Source organism: Pan troglodytes, chromosome 8, assembly GCF_028858775.2.
Source record: "Pan troglodytes isolate AG18354 chromosome 8, NHGRI_mPanTro3-v2.0_pri, whole genome shotgun sequence".
NCBI classification, from domain to species: Eukaryota; Metazoa; Chordata; class Mammalia; order Primates; family Hominidae; genus Pan; species Pan troglodytes.
The window spans coordinates 134,554,188-134,571,562 of NC_072406.2; the positions used below are offsets into that span (position 1 = coordinate 134,554,188).

At 50.7% G+C, this 17,375-nt stretch overlaps 2 protein-coding genes across 2 annotated transcripts in view; both read left to right on the plus strand.

The window, feature by feature from the left end:
* Window positions 1-2,150: 2,150 nt before the first annotated feature.
* ARMS2 (age-related maculopathy susceptibility 2) lies at window positions 2,151-4,879 on the plus strand. The gene is made up of 2 exons (XM_016919544.4): window positions 2,151-2,532; window positions 4,432-4,879. The coding sequence occupies exons 1-2, from the start codon at window positions 2,236-2,238 to the stop codon at window positions 4,456-4,458; spliced, it is 324 nt and encodes a 107-aa protein (XP_016775033.1). The 5' UTR covers window positions 2,151-2,235; the 3' UTR covers window positions 4,459-4,879.
* Window positions 4,880-8,997: 4,118 nt separating this feature from the next.
* Window positions 8,998-17,375, plus strand: part of HTRA1 (HtrA serine peptidase 1) — a 53,311-nt gene continuing 44,933 nt past the window's right edge. Inside the window, exon 1 of the mRNA XM_016919545.3 lies at window positions 8,998-9,657. Coding sequence (XP_016775034.1) covers window positions 9,060-9,657 — 598 coding nt within the window. The 5' untranslated portion in view covers window positions 8,998-9,059. The remainder of the gene's footprint in view (window positions 9,658-17,375) is intronic.

Genomic DNA, 17,375 nt, shown 5'->3' on the forward strand with positions numbered 1-17,375 from the left:
GTGATTACAGGCATGAGCCACTGTTCCCAGCCTCTCCCCACTCTTCTAGCCCTAAGCAAGCACAAATCTATTTTCTGTATCTGTAGATTTTCCTGTTATCCACATTTCTTATGAATGAAGTCATATAATATGTTGTCTTTTGTATCTGGCTTCTTTCATTTAGCCCCATGCTTTCAGGGTTCACCATGTTGTAGTGGGTATTTTATTCTTTTTTATGGCTGAATAGTATTTCATTTTATGGATATGCCATAATTTATCTGTTATCAGTTGATGGACATTTGGGTTGTTTCTACCTTTGGGCTGTTATGAATAGTGCTGCTATGAACATGTGTGTTCCAGTTTCTGTATGGACACATGTTTTCCTTTCTCTTGGGTAGCTACCTAGGAATGGTGGAAATGCTGGATCATATATTCACTCTGTTTGAAGAACTGCCAGACTGTTTTCCAAAGCAGCTATACCATTTTACATTCCCACTAGCAGTGCATGAGGATTCTGATTTCGCCACATCCTTGCTGATACTTGTTATCATCTGACTTTTTGATTCTGGCTACCTTAGTGCCTATGAAGTAGTATCTCAATGTGGTTTTGATTTGTTGATTTGCTGATGACTAGAGATACCAAAAGCATCTTCTCGTGTGTTTATTTGTGCTCTTAGAGTTTTTAATTCAGTTGGTCTGGAATAGTTTGTTTTTTCCTTTTATTTTTTATTTTTTTGAGACAGAGTCTTGCTCTGTCACCAGGCTGGAGTGCAGTGGCATGATCTTGGCTCACTGCAACCTCTGACTCCCTGGTTCAGGCTATTCTCCTGCCTCAGCCTCCCAAGTAACTGGGATTACAGGCACGCACCACCATGCCCAGCTAATTTTTGTATTTTTAGTAGAGCCAGGATTCCACCATGTTAGCCATGATGGTCTCGATCTCCTGAGCTCGTGATCTGCCCACCTTGACTTCCCAAAGTGGTGGGATGACAGGCATGAGCCATGGCGCCCGGCTTTTTTTTTCCTTTTAAAAAAGTGTTTGGCTGGGAGAAGTGGTTCACACCTGTAATCCCAACACTTTGGGAGGCCAAGGCAGGAGGATCACTTGAGCCCAGGACTTCAAGACCTGCCTGGGCAACATAGTAAGACCCCATCTCCAAAAAAAAAAAAAAAGTAAATTAGCCAGGCGTGGTGCTGCACACCTGTGGTCCCAGCTACTTGGGAGGCTGAGGTGGGAGGATCACCTGAGCCCAGGCGTATGAGGCTGCAGTGAGCCATGATCATGCCACTGGATTCCAGCCTGGGTGACAAAGTGAGACCCTGTCTCAGAAAAAAAAAAAGGCTGGGGGGCCTGGGCTAGGATTATGCCTGTAATCCTAGCACTTTTGCAGGTAGATTGCTTGAGCTTGGAGTTCGATACCAGCCTGGCAACATGGCAAAACCTGGTCTCTACAAAAAATATAAAAAATAGCTGGGCGTGGTCTGTAGCTGTAGTCCCAGCTACTCAGGTGGCTGAGGTAGGAGGATCACCTTAGCCCGAGGATGTTGAGGCCACAGTAAGCTGTGCTCATACCACTGCACACCAGCCTGGACAACAGAATGAGACCCCATCTCAAAAAAAAAAAAGTTTTTTATTTTGAAATAATTTTAGGTTTAGAGAAAAGTTGAAAAATAGTAAAACAAACAAACAAAAAAACCAAAAAATCCCAAAAAACCCAAAACCCCCAAAACTCTCATTGACCCTTATCTCAGATTTCCCGAATGCTTACCACCCTTGCTACATCATTCTAGTTCTTGGAAACATTTAAAGCATGTGAAACATTTAAAACATTTAAGTTGCAGGCTTTAAGTTGCACGTCCTGTATTTCTAAATATTTCAGTGTGTTTTTCTTAAAAAAAATTTTCTCATACCACAGTAACATGATCAAAATTGGAAAATCAACATTGATTCAATACTATGATCTACAATCAAGGCTTTTTTTTTTCAAATCCCTGGGTCTCTGCATTTTTTAAAAGCTTCACAGATGATTTCAATGGATACTAGGGACCTCTGTTGCCTCCTGTGGCAGAGCAGGACTGAGGGGTGGACCCTCCCTGAGACCACCCAACAATTCAGGGTGGAGTCATCAGGGCGCCCTGACTCCTGGGGGCATTTTTGTGTGACGGGAAAAGACAATGCTCCTGGCTGAGTGAGATGGCAGCTGGCTTGGCAAGGGGACAGCACCTTTGTCACCACATTATGTCCCTGTACCCTACATGCTGCGCCTACACCCAGGACCGATGGTAACTGAGGCGGAGGGGAAAGGAGGGCCTGAGATGGCAAGTCTGTCCTCCTCGGTGGTTCCTGTGTCCTTCATTTCCACTCTGCGAGAGTCTGTGCTGGACCCTGGAGTTGGTGGAGAAGGAGCCAGTGACAAGCAGAGGAGCAAACTGTCTTTATCACACTCCGTGATCCCAGCTGCTAAAATCCACACTGAGCTCTGCTTACCAGCCTTCTTCTCTCCTGCTGGAACCCAGAGGAGGTTCCAGCAGCCTCAGCACCACCTGACACTGGTAAGAAATGCAGATGATCAGGCCTTACCCCAGACCTATTGAATCAGAAATTCTGGAGTGGTGCCCTGCAGCTTGCATTTTAACCAGCCTTCAGGTGCTTCTGATGCATGCTCAGGTTTGAGCACCACTGGCCACAGGGAGGCCTAGGCAATTCAGCCTTCCTCTGGTTGAATAGCTGGAGAGTTGGGACTATCAGTAAGTACTTCCAATGCACCTGCTACATGCCAGAAAAAGGAAACAAGAAGACGCAGTAGGTCTGAGAAAGTGATGGGGTGAGCAGAAACCCAAAGCTTATAGAAGGCCATCTGAGTGGCCCCGCAAGCCGGTGAATTGGCTTTAGGGTTTACTGAAGGAGATGGAAACCTCAGCCTGCTTCTCGTCCGGGTTGTTAGAGGAGTCATTTAGAAAGCTGTACCATTCTTTCAATATTCTCACTGCTTTCCAATGCTCATTTTTCCTGCTCATTTATGGATTAAAAAAAATGCCTTGGCTGTATGTGTAAGAAAACAACAATGCAAGTTTGTAGAGAAAGAATCTGGGCCTTACAGGTCACGTTGGTTTAAAATTTAGACATCAAGCAGCTTAGAGACCATGTTGCCAAATAAGCTTAGTAAATGCTTTCTAATGCTTACGGAACTGTGGCGCTTTGTGCTTGCCGTAGTACTATATAATTAGACAAATGAGAGAACTCAAAGGTTGAACCCCTTCCCTCTCTTAATTTTTGTTTTTTACAAGCAGATTTAAAATTCTGGCTCATAATGTCCTTGATTCAATGTTGAACCATTTTGCCTAAATGGCAGCATGTTCTAAATGTGAGTGCGCTCAGCTTTTCAAGCTGCTCCCGAGTGACAGAAATTGACAAGCTGTCATTCAAGACCTTTTGGTGGCTGCCTGGGGCTCTGTTTGAATTGTATCTGTCTGATACTTTACCATGGAGAGTGAAAAATTTGATCACATGCCATGCTTTTAATTTTCTAAAGCAAATATGTTGGAAGGAGCCAATTAATGCAAAGATGGACTGCTGGTCTCATGCAACTGATTTAGGGGAAGGGTTCGCCTAAATTAATAAAAGATCTGAATTGTAGATCTTAACAAATACATAGAATGTAAAGGCTTAAAAGGAAACTGAGCAGCAGCAGGCCTGGGGTTGGCTTTTAAGTATCTTTATTTAACTAATAGACATGAATGTTTTGATTTGATATTAGAAATGCTAGTGCTGGAGTCTCTGAGCCTACTCTGGCTCGAGAGGCTGCCCTATCTAAAAAACAAAAAACAAAAACAAAAAAAAAAAAAAAGAAAAGAGAAAAAAGAAAAAAAGAAATGCTGGTATTGTAATTCTAAAGTGCTTCAGAAATTCTCAAAAATAGGCCAGGCATGGTGGCTCATGGCTGTATACCAGCACTTTGGGAGGCCAAGGTGGGCAAATCACTTGTGGTCAGGAGTTCCAGACCAGCCTGGTCAACATGGTGAAACCCCATCTCTACTAAAAATACAGAAATTAGCCAGGCATGGTGGCAGCACCTGTAATCCCAGCTACTTGGGAGGCTGAGGCAGGAGAATCGCTAGAACCTGGGAGGTGGAGGTTGCAGTGAGCCAAGACCGCACCACTGCACTCCAGCCTGGGCAACAGAGTGAGACTCTATCTCAAAAAAAAAAAAAAAGTTCTCAAAAGTATTTTGAACTTCCTCACCTTTGTCCTATTTTGGAAGGAGGGGGTCTACATTGAAGAGATCATACAGAAATAAATTAATTGTTACAAAAGGAATGGAATGTCTATACTTCTTACCTTATTGAGTTACATTAACTGCATCTTCAACTTAATTTAAAGTGCTCCTCAACCTAAAATATCATCATGTGTCTATTTAAAAATGCATATTACTAAATCTATTTTTTTTTCAGTCTATCATCCACACTGCAGCAAGGTGATTCTGCCAAAACATATCTCCTTAAAAGCCAACTGGAGCTTCTCATCAGCGTCAATGTGAAGCCAAAAATCCTTAGGAGGACAGAGGGAGTCCCTCACAACCTAGACTGGTCCCCTTCCCTCCAGCTGCCTCAACTGTCCACAGGACTCTCTTCCCACCTGCAGCCACACTGTGCAACCTGGAATTTCCCCACCTGGGCGGACTCATCGCGTCATCACCAACTGGATGCATCTTCTGCTCTGTGCAGCTGGTGAAATCTTTCTCAACCCTTGAGATGCAGCCCAATCTTCTCCTAACATCTGGATTCCTCTCTGTCACTGCATTCCCTCCTGTCATCCTGCCTTTGTTTTCTTGCCCTCCTTTCTCTCTCCTGGGTGATAGGCATTAACTAAAATTAAATAAAAATTCAGATCATCCTTGCACTTGCTGCATTTCAAATGCTTGGCGGTCACATGTAGTTAGTGGCTACCCTCTTGGACAGCACAGATAGAGATTATTTCCATCACTGCAGAAAATTCTAGACTTTGAGCTTCTTGAGGACAGGGGCTTGATCATTCGACACTGCTTTACAGTGTCTAGCAGTGTCTACCCTGTAGCAGGGGCTCAGGAAATTTTTCCTGAACCGAACCTAACTGAACTGATGTGGGTTTGTCATCAGGGTGTACCTGCTGTTAAAGGAGGTTACGACCTCTGATGCTGGGGTGGCCAGAGGGGATGGGAGTGGGTCTGGCACTCTGAGGAAAGGGGGTGAAACCAGCTGAGAAGTCATCTTTTACCTGCTGGCATGGCCCCAGCCAGGGTTCTGTTGCTATGGGAGAATGGGTGAGTAGGGATGGATTACACCACCCTGGATCTAGAGGACAACCTGGCTTGAGGGGCATGGGGGACGCTGGAAGTCAGGGTAAGAAGCTTGGACTTCATTCTACTGGCATGGAGAGCCCCTGGAAACTACTGAGCAGTACAGTGATAGGCTAAGCTTATAGGAGGAGCCAAAATTATTACTATAGCTCCTTAGATCTTAGATCCTGTGACGTAGGAAAGGCAATAGGAGCCCCTGAGCATTCTGGGTCCTTTGTACATTTGGGAGAACAGAGGCCTGGAGTGGGAAATCGTCCTCCTGGGCAGCACAAACATGGCTGCTCCATTCCTATTCAGAAGCCTCGTTTCCTGATTAAGGCTCTGGCAGCTGTGGTGTTTCATTGTTCATTATTCATGAATAGACTTGGCCCTGTTCAAAACTAAAGCTTCAATGCTGCAAATGAGGGCTGCAGAGAGGATGTTGGGGAACTCGTCTGTTTGGCTTCAAAACTGCCCCCTTTTCTCTGGAAAAATCCTCTCTAGAATACCGTGCCAAGGCCTGGTGAGTGAGAAATGAGTTTTCATGATGTATCAAAAGAAAAATGCTTCTTTTAAGAAAACGTCTTTATAAATGGCAGCAGATGGGGAAGAATCTAAAAGAGAGAAAGAGCAACGCTTGCAGGTTGAAAGCATTACCTCCAGATATGGAGACGTTAGGACTAAGGGAAGGTCAGAGATGGGCCCACGAGGCCAGGTTTCAATGGACTTACCATTTCCTTCTTCGTGCATCCACTGATGGACACACGTAGGCACACGCACCAACAGCCTCCCATGTGGACAGTCCAGGGTGCCCAGAACCCTTCCGGCAAGACTTTGATTTCTGTTTCGAAGGATTTCTTGAGGCCCCTCTGTAGAGCTGCTTGTCTTCTTCATAACCGGTGCCTGGGTCAGAGCAGGTGGGGTGAGCTGCACTCACAGCTGGGAGGTGAGTCTGTGATCTCATTGTGCAGTGGCCCTGCCAGGTTGCTCTTTCTAAAACCTTGGGTATTGCAAATTCTGCTTCTTAGGGACCACTTGGTCCCCCAGTCCTCCCCCTGCTGACTCCCTTCCTGATGAAGCCACCAGCATGGCTCTCAGGGTAGTGCTGTCTTCCTGCTCTAGAACAGCCACGTGGCTCCATGGCTGGCACTTACTGGTCACCGTGGTTACAGACGCCTCTTCTAGGCTGTGAACCATCACAGGAGTGGGTCCACTTCAGCCGACACTTCCTCAGGGGTATTAAGTAGCTGGGGGTCCCCCTGAGTCTCCATCACCCGCTTACCCATTCTCCACCCCCTCCCCCACCACACATACACTCTACTCCCCCAGTGCTGAATAACTTGCCAAAGCGCTGTGCTGGCACTGGGGCATTCAGGGGTAAAGAAGACGGGGCCTCTGCCCTAGGGAGGAGGTGATGAGGGCAGGAATAGCAGCACAGAGGGTGAGAGGCAGAGACAATGGCACTGAGTGGGGGCACGAGGATGCAAGAGGAGCATGCTAGATGGGACGATGGGACCCAGCAGTGACCAAATAGAAGCTTGTGGGTGGCACATCAGTCACTCCAGGGACATATGCGGTCACTGCCATTTTCCTAATGAAACTCCTCCAGTTACTAAACAAAGGCCCAGAGTCACAGACTTAAGGACCAGAAGTGGGATTTGAACCCAAGTCCCCCAGATGACAGGGCTCCCACGTGCTTCTCTAGGTCACATGAGCCCACGCTGGAGAGGAGGAGGGGTGTTTCAAGAAGAGGGGAGATGTGGGCAAAGAAAGGCACAGAGACCGTAAGCAGACAGGTGTGTTCCAGAAAATGCAAGTTATTTGGCACTGGGGGAGCAGAGTGTATATGTGGTGGGGGAGGGGTGGAAACTGGGTGAGAGGGTGGTGGAGACTCAGTGAGATCCCCAGCTACTTAATTCCCCGACAGGGAAAGAGCCTAGAAACTCCCTCCACCTCCCGCAAAGCAGTGGGGAAGTTGCAGCCACACTGTTTTCGGTCCGGTCATTCCCTCTGCAGTCTGGCTGCTCAGGGGGATGGAGGAAGATGGGGCTTGCAGGCAGGCACAGCCGGTTTGGAAGGTGTCCTGGCTCCAGCACTCAACTTGTGGCATGACACTCAGGGGAGTCACCCTTTCTGGCCCTCAGTTTTCTCCTCTGTAAAATAAGGGAATTCGATAAAAATAAGTTATCACCAATTTATTCACCACCACGTGTCCTTTTAATTCCATCTGCCCCAAGACTGCAGTGGGGAGTCTTTCTTTGCTGATGGACTTCGAAAATCATCACCCCCCCGCATTTTTTGTGGTTAACCACAGCTAGCCAGGAACTCAGGGCTTCTCATCAGCAGAGGCCTCTGCCTCTCCAGTATCCAGGGCTGAATGGATTTTGGGTCAAGGCCTCCCTCCCGCAGCCATGAGGCCCTGGCTTTATGGAATATCGCTTGGAGTCCAGGGAGTCAGCATGGGGACCCCGACAGCTTTCCCATGCCCCAGGCTCCTGGGCCTTTCTGGGGGACCCCTCTGGACCTTGGGCATTAACAAGGTTCATATTTGGAAGGTGCTTTGAGGGGGCTTAAAGGTATTTGGAATTTACTTTTTAAACTATTTGTATTGGAAAAATAACGTGTGCACAAGGGAACAACCCAAATACAGAAGAATATTAAAATCCCCAAGCCCCTGGCCCCCTCCCATGCTACTCTATCCCAAAGTCAGCTCTGCCGGCTCACCCAACCCTGGGTGCCTCTGCCCAGGGTGGGGGTGGAGGTTTGAGGGTTCGGGATGAGGGCTGGGCGAAGGGCCTCCTCTCAGGTCCTTGGACACGAGCTGTGCCCATCTGCTCAGTGTGGACCCAGGACTACTGCCCACAGGCCTGGTGCTGCCTGGGCACCCAGACCCACCTCCAGGGTCGCCCTCAGCCCTCCTGATGACTCTCGGACTCGCATCTGTCCCAAAGGATGCACCAAAGATTCTCCAGTGGGAAATCAAATTTTTGATAACAAGTGTTTTGAAATAATCACGCACTTGGTGAAAAATCCAAAGAGGGGAAAACCCCTTTCCCATCCGCGACCGCTCCACCCTCGCCAGTTACGAGCTGCCGAGCCGCTTCCTAGGCTCTCTGCGAATACGGACACGCATGCCACCCACAACAACTTTTTCAAAGAATCAGACGTGTGAAGGATTCTATTCGAATTACTTCTGCTCTCTGCTTTTATCACTTCACTGTGGGTCTGGGCGCGGGCTTTCTGCCAGCTCCGCGGACGCTGCCTTCGTCCGGCCGCACAGGCCCCGCGGTCAGGGTCCCGCGTGCGGGGTACCGGGGGCAGAACCAGCGCGTGACCGGGGTCCGCGGTGCCGCAACGCCCCGGGTCTGCGCAGAGGCCCCTGCAGTCCCTGCCCGGCCCAGTCCGAGCCTCCCGGGCGGGCCCCCAGTCCGGCGATTTGCAGGAACTTTCCCGGGCGCTCCCACGCGAAGCCGCCGCAGGGCCCCCTTGCAAAGTTCCATTAGTTTGAAGGACGCGAATCTCAGCGAGAGAACCTGCGGAAGGCGAATATGTGGGGCGCGCAGACGGGGAAACTGAGTCCCGCGAGAGGGCCGGCCTGTGCGCTGCCCCGCCCGCGCCCCGCCAGCACCGCCGTGCCCGGGCGCGCCCGCCCTGCCCCCTCCGCGGGCGGTCCCGGTCCAGCCGCCCGCCCTCCCGCCATCCGGCCAGCCCCCATCCCGGGCGCCGTGCCCGTCCCCAAGGCGGCTCGTCACCGCTGCGAGGCCAATGGGCTGGGCCGCGCGGCCGCGCGCACTCGCACCCGCTGCCCCCGAGGCCCTCCTGCACTCTCCCCGGCGCCGCTCTCCGGCCCTCGCCCTGTCCGCCGCCACCGCCGCCGCCGCCAGAGTCGCCATGCAGATCCCGCGCGCCGCTCTTCTCCCGCTGCTGCTGCTGCTGCTGGCGGCGCCCGCCTCGGCGCAGCTGTCCCGGGCCGGCCGCTCGGCGCCTTTGGCCGCCGGGTGCCCAGACCGCTGCGAGCCGGCGCGCTGCCCGCCGCAGCCGGAGCACTGCGAGAGCGGCCGGGCCCGGGACGCGTGCGGCTGCTGCGAGGTGTGCGGCGCGCCCGAGGGCGCCGCGTGCGGCCTGCAGGAGGGCCCGTGCGGCGAGGGTCTGCAGTGCGTGGTGCCCTTCGGGGTGCCAGCCTCGGCCACGGTGCGGCGGCGCGCGCAGGCCGGCCTCTGTGTGTGCGCCAGCAGCGAGCCGGTGTGCGGCAGCGACGCCAACACCTACGCCAACCTGTGCCAGCTGCGCGCCGCCAGCCGCCGCTCCGAGAGGCTGCACCGGCCGCCGGTCATCGTCCTGCAGCGCGGAGCCTGCGGCCAAGGTACTCCGCCGCGCTCCTGGGCAGCTCCCCACTCTCTCCATCCCAGCTCGGACCTGCTTCTGCGGGACTGGTGGGCAGGTTGAGGGGCAGCGAAGCGTTGTGGGGTGGCCAGGGCAACTCTCGGGGACAGGCAGGTGGGCCCCGGGGTGGCGGATTTCCGCGGGCTGCCTCGGAACCGAGCTTCGCGCCCAGCCCGGGGCCGGTTCTGCGCCCAGACGATGCCGGTACGCCCGGCCTGCACTCTGGGGCTCGAGACGCCGGGCGATCGGCCATGGAGTGCCCTGAGGGCAACCACACAGCGCGGGGACCCCAGGACAAATAAGAGGAATGGGGGCATAAAGGAAGGAGAGAAGTTCAGGACTGGGAATTGGCGCCTCGCAGAGCGGCTTCAGGACCACAAGAAGTCATTTCGGTTGCTTTTTCTTCTATTTACTTCCTCCGTCCCCTTTAAAATTCACTGCTTTGATCACGGGACCGCTCGGTGAAAACTGTATGTAACTCTTTTGGAAAGGAACAGTGTTTGCCGGCCCGCCCCGGAGTTTCTCCAAAAAGTCTACCCCGAGCAGGGAACGGTTTGGCACCGCTCTCGTTTCGGCGGCGTTGCTGCCTGTCTTGCTTTCCTCGTTTTGAGCCAGCCCTACAAAAATGAAAGTGGCTCCTTTTGAATAAGCTGAATCGGGCTTTGGATCACGAAATCTGCAGAGGCGGAGAAGGGACCGGGTTAGTGATGAGGAAGAAGTCTACCCCTCTGTTCCTACAGCCGCACATAAGACCTGTCCTGGCAGGGGAGATGGTGGTGATGGGGGAAGGAGTGGAATGGAGCAATGTCTAACTCTCTCGCGGGACCTTCCGGAGAGATGCTCCTCATCTTCAGGCAGAGGCCATGTGGAAAAATAATATCGAGTTCAGCGGCGGCCAGCCCCGCGTTGTAGGAACCAGACAGCGGGGCTTGGCAGTGCGCTTGGGCGCAGCCGTGCCGCTGCTGCCGGACCCCAGTGCTGCCTCCTCAACACGGGCAGTGCCAGGAGAGGGGCATAGGGGAGCACAGTGCAGAGGGACTGGTCTAGAGTTTACTTTATAGGAATATGGTTCGGTGTGACCAACTAGGGCTTAGCATAGTTTGGCTTACGTGGACGGGAAGATGCCAGAGCCGAACTGGGTGAAATTCGAGATTGTGTATTTCACCAACACAGGAGCACAGCCCTCGGGAAACTCAGCCTAGTCAGGCAGTAGAGAGTTGTCCCGGAGAGAAGTGATCCTGCAGACTCGAGAAGGGGCATGATGATAGCACACGTCTGTTGAGCACCCAGTCTGTGTGCCGGGTGTTACCTCTGTGACCTCATTTGGTCTCACGAGGAGGCAGTTGCTCCTCTCTCTCTCTTTTTTTTTCTTAAGAGACAGGGTCTCCCTCTGTCGCCCAAGCTGGAGTGTAGTGGTGTGATCATGGCTCACTGCAGCCTCCGACCCCTGGGCTCAATGATTCTCCTGCTTCAGCCTCCCAAGTGGCTGGGACTACAGGCGGATGCCACCACACCCAGCTTCTCATTCCTGTTTTACAGATAGCGGAACTAAGGTTGAAAAACTTGCCCAAGGTCACTCAGCTGGAATTTAAACCCAGACAGCCTCATTCAGAGGAGTCAGCCCAGCACTTAACTGCAAGGGTGTGGGAGAGGGGTCAGGTGCTGTAAATTTCCTGGTGGGCTGGACGTGCATCCCCCTCAGAGCTGGGAACAGCATACACAAAGCCTAAGACTTGTTTGGAGGTGAATAGTCAGTGTGGCTGGGGAACGTTTTGGGAGGGCAGCAGGAGTGAGCCAGGCTGGTGGCCCAGAGTCCCAGGGCTGAAGAGGCTGGCTGTGCCCCGTGCCCTGTGCGCAGATGTTCTTGAACTGGAGCAACTCAAAGCCTAGTGTAGTGTAGGGCTGACCTAGCAGTGGAGTGCGGAATGCATCCAGGGTGGAGAGTTTAGACTACTGCAATAATCTGGGTGTGAGGCGACAACATTGAAAAAGCATGTTTTTGTCCAAAACAAGCCAGCTGTTACTGGTCTCGCTGTTTGTGGTCTCATCGCACGGGGTCCTGAGTTGCTGGCACCATGCGAGCCGCCTAATTTATTGCTAGTGAGGCAAGTTGCTTAACAAGTTTTGGAGTTGGCTGAGTCCCCGTGTGGAGGAAAACAGGTCCCCCATTGGCCATCGGGCTCACAGCGGGCCCCCGGTGTACCAGTGAGGGGACAGCCACAGAGGGATAAGCATGGTGGCTTTGAAAGGAGGGAGAGACAGAGTGGGTACAATGCTTTTTTTATCCCTCCCTCCTTCTTTTGCAAATATTTATTGAGCTCTGTAGGGTGTCTGAACCGTTTGCATGTTTGTCTGTCTGGCACATCGGAGGTACTTGGTACGAGTGGATTAGTGAATGAATAAATGAATGAATGAAGACAAACGGGAGGTGCTTGCGATACACAGCCATTCTGTTTTTCCTTAGTGGAAGGCACTGCTTTGCTGCACCCCCTCTCTGGATCTCACACTCCACCCTTGACTTTTCGGAGGTGTTTCCGAGGACAGGCGCCTGGGAGCCAGCAGACTTCATTCAGTCCAAGCCAGGCTCCAGGACTCAGCAGCTGGTGCCCACGGGCAGGTCACTTGACGTCACTGTTAAATGAGGTGAATTGGCTGCCTGCTCTGGCTGGGAGATTGGCGGGAGAGTCACTTTAGCTACCATGGACATGAGCCTTTTCTAGGGGTGCCACTTGACTAGAGGCCTGGAGTTGGAGCAAGTCATACACGGATCTGGAGACAGAGCTCTCGAGGCAGGAGCGGGTGCTGCGATTTCAAATATTATAAGGAGGCTTTGTCTGGGGCAGAGCATGCCAGGGGATGAGAGGTAGAAATGTCATCAGATCAGGGGTCCCCAGGGAGGTGACTAGCACTTGGGGTCACAGTAGATCTTTGGATAGAGGAACATGTCACCATTCAAAGGAAAGCACTTTCATCTGTAAGCTGTTTATTGAATAGACCTCAGAGAACATCTCTGCTCACCGCTCTGGAAATGAAGGCAAATCACCTATTTCAGAAGTGAATGCACTGGCAGGGTTTGGATGGGAAAGTATACAATTCAGCTAGAGAACAAAGATCTGTCATCTCCAGCTCTACTGGTCAGATGATTACAAAAAAGAAAGGAATTGAAATACTAATAGGATACTAATAATGAGGGCTAACATATATGTTGTGCTTATTCTATGCCGGGTGCATACTAATTCATTTGATCCTCCTGACAGTCCTATGAGTGAGTGCTGTAGTCTTCCCTGGGTTACAGCTGGGCAGCTAAGTCACAGAGCAGTGCCTTGCTCAGGACTGCTGGTCCCACACAACTGGATCGAGGGCCTCGTTCATAACCACCATGCTGTGCTGTTGACAGAGCAACAGAGATTTTAAACCAACCCCAGCTAAGCCCCAGCTAATAGCTGAAATAAACAGGGCTCCAGATGGCTGTGGCTTTGAGATGGAACAGGACAGATCACAGCCTTCACTCTGCAGGCTCAGGAGCCTGAGACAAGGTTGCCTCCAGTTGCCGTCAGTGCAGCCCTCACTAAAGAAAAGCAAAAAGAGCCGAGGGACTGTAGGAAGGCTGTTTCCAAGCCAGAGATCCAGACAAACTGCTCTTGAAGAGAGAAAGCCCTTCCAGATTCCCCCATGTCCCAAAAGACCAGCCGGGATTCCGGACCTCTGCTAAAACATGGACAAGAAGCCAGGAACGAGACCTGAAACAGACTTCCCAAACAGCAGAAGCCTCATCCATTTCTCCTGCTAGTACATCCTCCAGGAAAGCCCACCCTACTCCATGCAGCAGCCCAGACAAGCTTGGAGGTCTGCAAGCTGCAGGGGTGCCCAGAAACTCCACCCCTGGAGGTTTTTAGGATCGCCTGCTCCTGGTCTCACCCCAGAGCCTCTGAAGGCAGAGGCTGTATGTACATACCTGGTGAAGAACCAAGGGCTTAGATGGTTGCTTTACTTCTTGGAGCCCTGGAATGTTTGTAAATTTTACTTTTTTTTTTGAGACAGTGTCTCGCTCTGTCGCCTAGGCTGGAGTACAGTGGCGCAATCTCGGCTCACTGCAAGCTCCACCTCCCGGGTTCATGCCATTCTCCTGCCTTAGCCTCCCGAGTAGCTGGGACTACAGGCGTCCGCCACCACGCCCAGCTAATTTTTTTGTATTTTTTGGTAGAGACGGGGTTTCACCATGTTAGCCAGGATGGTCTCCATCTCCTGACCTCGTGATCCGCCCGCCTCGGCCTCCCAAAGTGCTGGGATTACAGGAGTGAGCCACTGCACCTGTGCCAAAATGTACTTTATTTAGGTGATTCTTTCATGGGAGCCTCAAACAAGCAATCATTGCTAGCTGAGTGCCGACCCTGTACTGAGCTCTGGGGAGACAGGGTTGAATAAAACAAAGTCACTGCCCACAGGTAACTTATATTCAATACAATGGGGGAAAATACAATCACTGCTTCCCTGGGGTTGCATTTTTCCATTGTTAAAGTGGGCAGTTTGCTAGAGAGTCATTTCCACTATTGGCAATTCAAATACACCTTTTGTCAGTTAAAAAACAATTGTGCCAGGGACCTGAGCTTCATCTTAGGGCAGGGTGGGTGGAAACATTTGTGAGTCTCCAGCTTTTAGTCACCCGAAACTTGGAAACTTGGAGGTCTTTTGAGCAGTTTATGAGTCTCTGCCTGCTCTGGTCGGCTGCCTTCTTTTATTGCTCTGTTGGTTTTGCTAAAGAGTTAAAATATTAAGGCTTCATAAAATTAGGAAGTTAACAAGCTCAAAAACCAAGTGTTTGAGTTACTTCATTCCACTGAGAGAGCTGTAAATGGGTTGCATTGGAACTTAAAATAACTGCATTGAGTAAGTGATGGTGGCGGGCACCATGAGCTAACTGTGGTCAGAAGCCTGATGGCCTCCGCTTTGGGGGTGGATTCTCCGTTTGGAGCTGTGTGATCCTGGATGAGTTTCATGCCTTGGATTCAGAAATCAGACTTTCCATGAGCTTATATTTCAAGTGAATAAATAGCTCTGGTCAGGCTTAATTTGAAGAAGAAGTAAGCTTGGCAGTGGTTGAGGGTTCCTTGGAAGGCCAACTGGGGCGGAGGGGCTGAGGGCAAGCGGCTCTGGCCCTTCCTGGGGTGTTACCTGACCAGGTAACGGCTCCTTCGACCTCTCAGAGCCTCGGCAGTGAGGGGATTGGGCCAGTTGATCTCTGAGGCTCCTTTTAACCAGAATGGTCTGGGATTTTTCTAAGAAAACAAGTCTTTGAGGAGGTTGTGGTCACCTCATTCCTAATTTAAAGCCTGGGGAGGCTTCCTTATGAGCTACTTCTTTTTCCTAAATTATTGATGGTTAAAGCCAAGGCTGGCATCGAATGGATGTGATCCATCTTGAGCCTGGTTGCTTTGTGTTTCAGCTTTGTACTGGCTGCTGAAGTCCCCGGGAGACCACGGGGTGACATGTTCATCTCCAAGAGATGAGCTTCCACGAGACTCATACCCCTTGCTCCTTCCCTGGGGCTCCAAGGCCTTTGGGTCATCTGAAGTGAGATACCCTTGTGTCATTTCATCTTTTCCTTCTCCACCTTCTCTGCTGTTAAAAAAAGAAGAAGAAAGGAAAGAAAAATGCTATTAATAGAGAAACCGAGAAGTGTAGCCATTCTGAATGTGTTCCCAAAAGGCTCCTGGAAGTGGCATGGAAGTTAGAGTGATTCAGCACTACTTGGTGACGTGTGCCTAGAACCACAGGGGGACATTAGCCAGGACAACACGCCTCAGGACAGAAGTAAGTGGCTGCGAAGAGGCATGTCCATCACTGCCGGAAAGGTGCAGAGTTCAGTTTTTGGAGTCAGTGCTGAGAGTTCCATTTCTAAATTCATTCAGAGCATTTATTTAACACTTACTGTGTGCTCAGAAGTGTATCAGGTATGGGGACTCAGAGGTAAGGACTGGTGGCCCCTGATCTCAAGGTACTCGTGGTAGATAGTATGATGCTCAGCTTAAGGGCTGGGCTTCTGAAGTCGGATTGCCATTTTCTGGATGTGTGGCATTTCTTGGGTGACTTCATCTCTAAGTCTCAGTTTCCCCATCAGTAAGATAATAGAAGTAATAGCAGATACATATGTAGCTCCTAGGGCATTGCAGAATGGAAGGACCTCCTTATATGAGACGCAAAGCACTGTGCCTGATGCATTGCTAGAACTCAGGCAATATTAGCGTGTTGTCATTGTCATCGTCATCATCATCATCATCTTCAAGGCACTGACAAAGGAGTCAGCTGTGTGGGAGGAGTGCTGGGACACTCTTGTCTCCCTGGGGATGAGGTGGGTGGGTGGGTTAGGAAACCTTCACAGAGAAGGAGGGTGATGTGAGACTTCTGTCCGGGAGCTGACTTGGAATTTGCCATCTAATATGTTGGAAAAGGTTCTCTGGGCAGAGGTATCCAAAGTCGCTTTGCCTGTCACCCTCTGAGGTCCCAGTTGTTGCCTATATCATGTGACCAGTGTGTGGCTTCTCTTGAATTAAGAGCTGCATGTCTGGACTGCCTGGGATTTTACAGATGTCATCTCGTTAACTCTCCCTGGAGCTTGTGACACCCAGGAGATGGCAGTTTATAGAAGCCCTGGCACCTTCTTGAATGATGCTTGGTTTGGTTTCCATGCACTGGGAATTCCTCACAAGGAAAGATTTGTCACATCTTAAGGAAGGAAAAAAAGGCAAATTTGGGAGTCCATGGATACCCTATTATTTTAGATTCCAGGACAAATTGTCGAATAAGCACGTTTCATAAAAACAATCCTCCGCAGCATCCCGTGACAGCAGCTGGTCCCTCGCCACAGGATAATTATGTCTCCTTGTGCACACAAAAGTCTCCGAGGGCATATTGTTGTGGCTGGAGTTTCTGATAATTTCCAAATTGAACAACCTCAGTCCTAATGAGTCAGAGGCTTGTGCAATATTTTCAAACCTCAGGAACATCTTTTTCATTAGTTGTGCAATAAAGATGGTAGGCCTATCTCTGTGATGAGCTGTTTTTTTTTCTCAAAGTTTGATGAGATTCGCCGTAGAATTCCTTCTCACATAGTCTTGGGCAAGATTTTACCCGATCTTCCAACACATGAGTCATCTCATATCCTGTGACTAAGAAGAGCTGTCTCTTTGGTGCCAGTTTTCTAAGCGCAGTCACCACTTGATGGAGACGGATGGACACAGTTGGGATTGCCCAGGCAGATGGGCAATCTTGCCAGCTAGACATAGGGGAGGGAAGCCTCAATGTTCAGCGGTCACATCTGCTTTTCTGTGGCACAGAGTGAGCTATGCAGGAATATTGTATTCTCCAGGACAGTTAGGGCAGTGGGAAATGTCACCAAACAGAACGGTGACCCAAAGAGCCACTGCCACTGGGTGCTCTGTGGGAGCTGGGCACTGTGCTCATTGTGTTATGGGCCTTGCTTTGTTCTTACCTTGTAGCCACCCAGAGAGGCAGGGCATTATCCTTGCTTCCTAGCTGAGGCTACAGAAGAGGCTCCTAGAGGTTAGCTGTAACTTGTCCAAGGCCAGCCAGTGCAAGGAGGCAGAGCCAGGATTTGAGCCCATGTCTGTTTCACTCCCAAACTATTCTTCAGATTTCTTTAAGTGTTATTTAGAAATGTTTTGTTTATTCATCAAATAT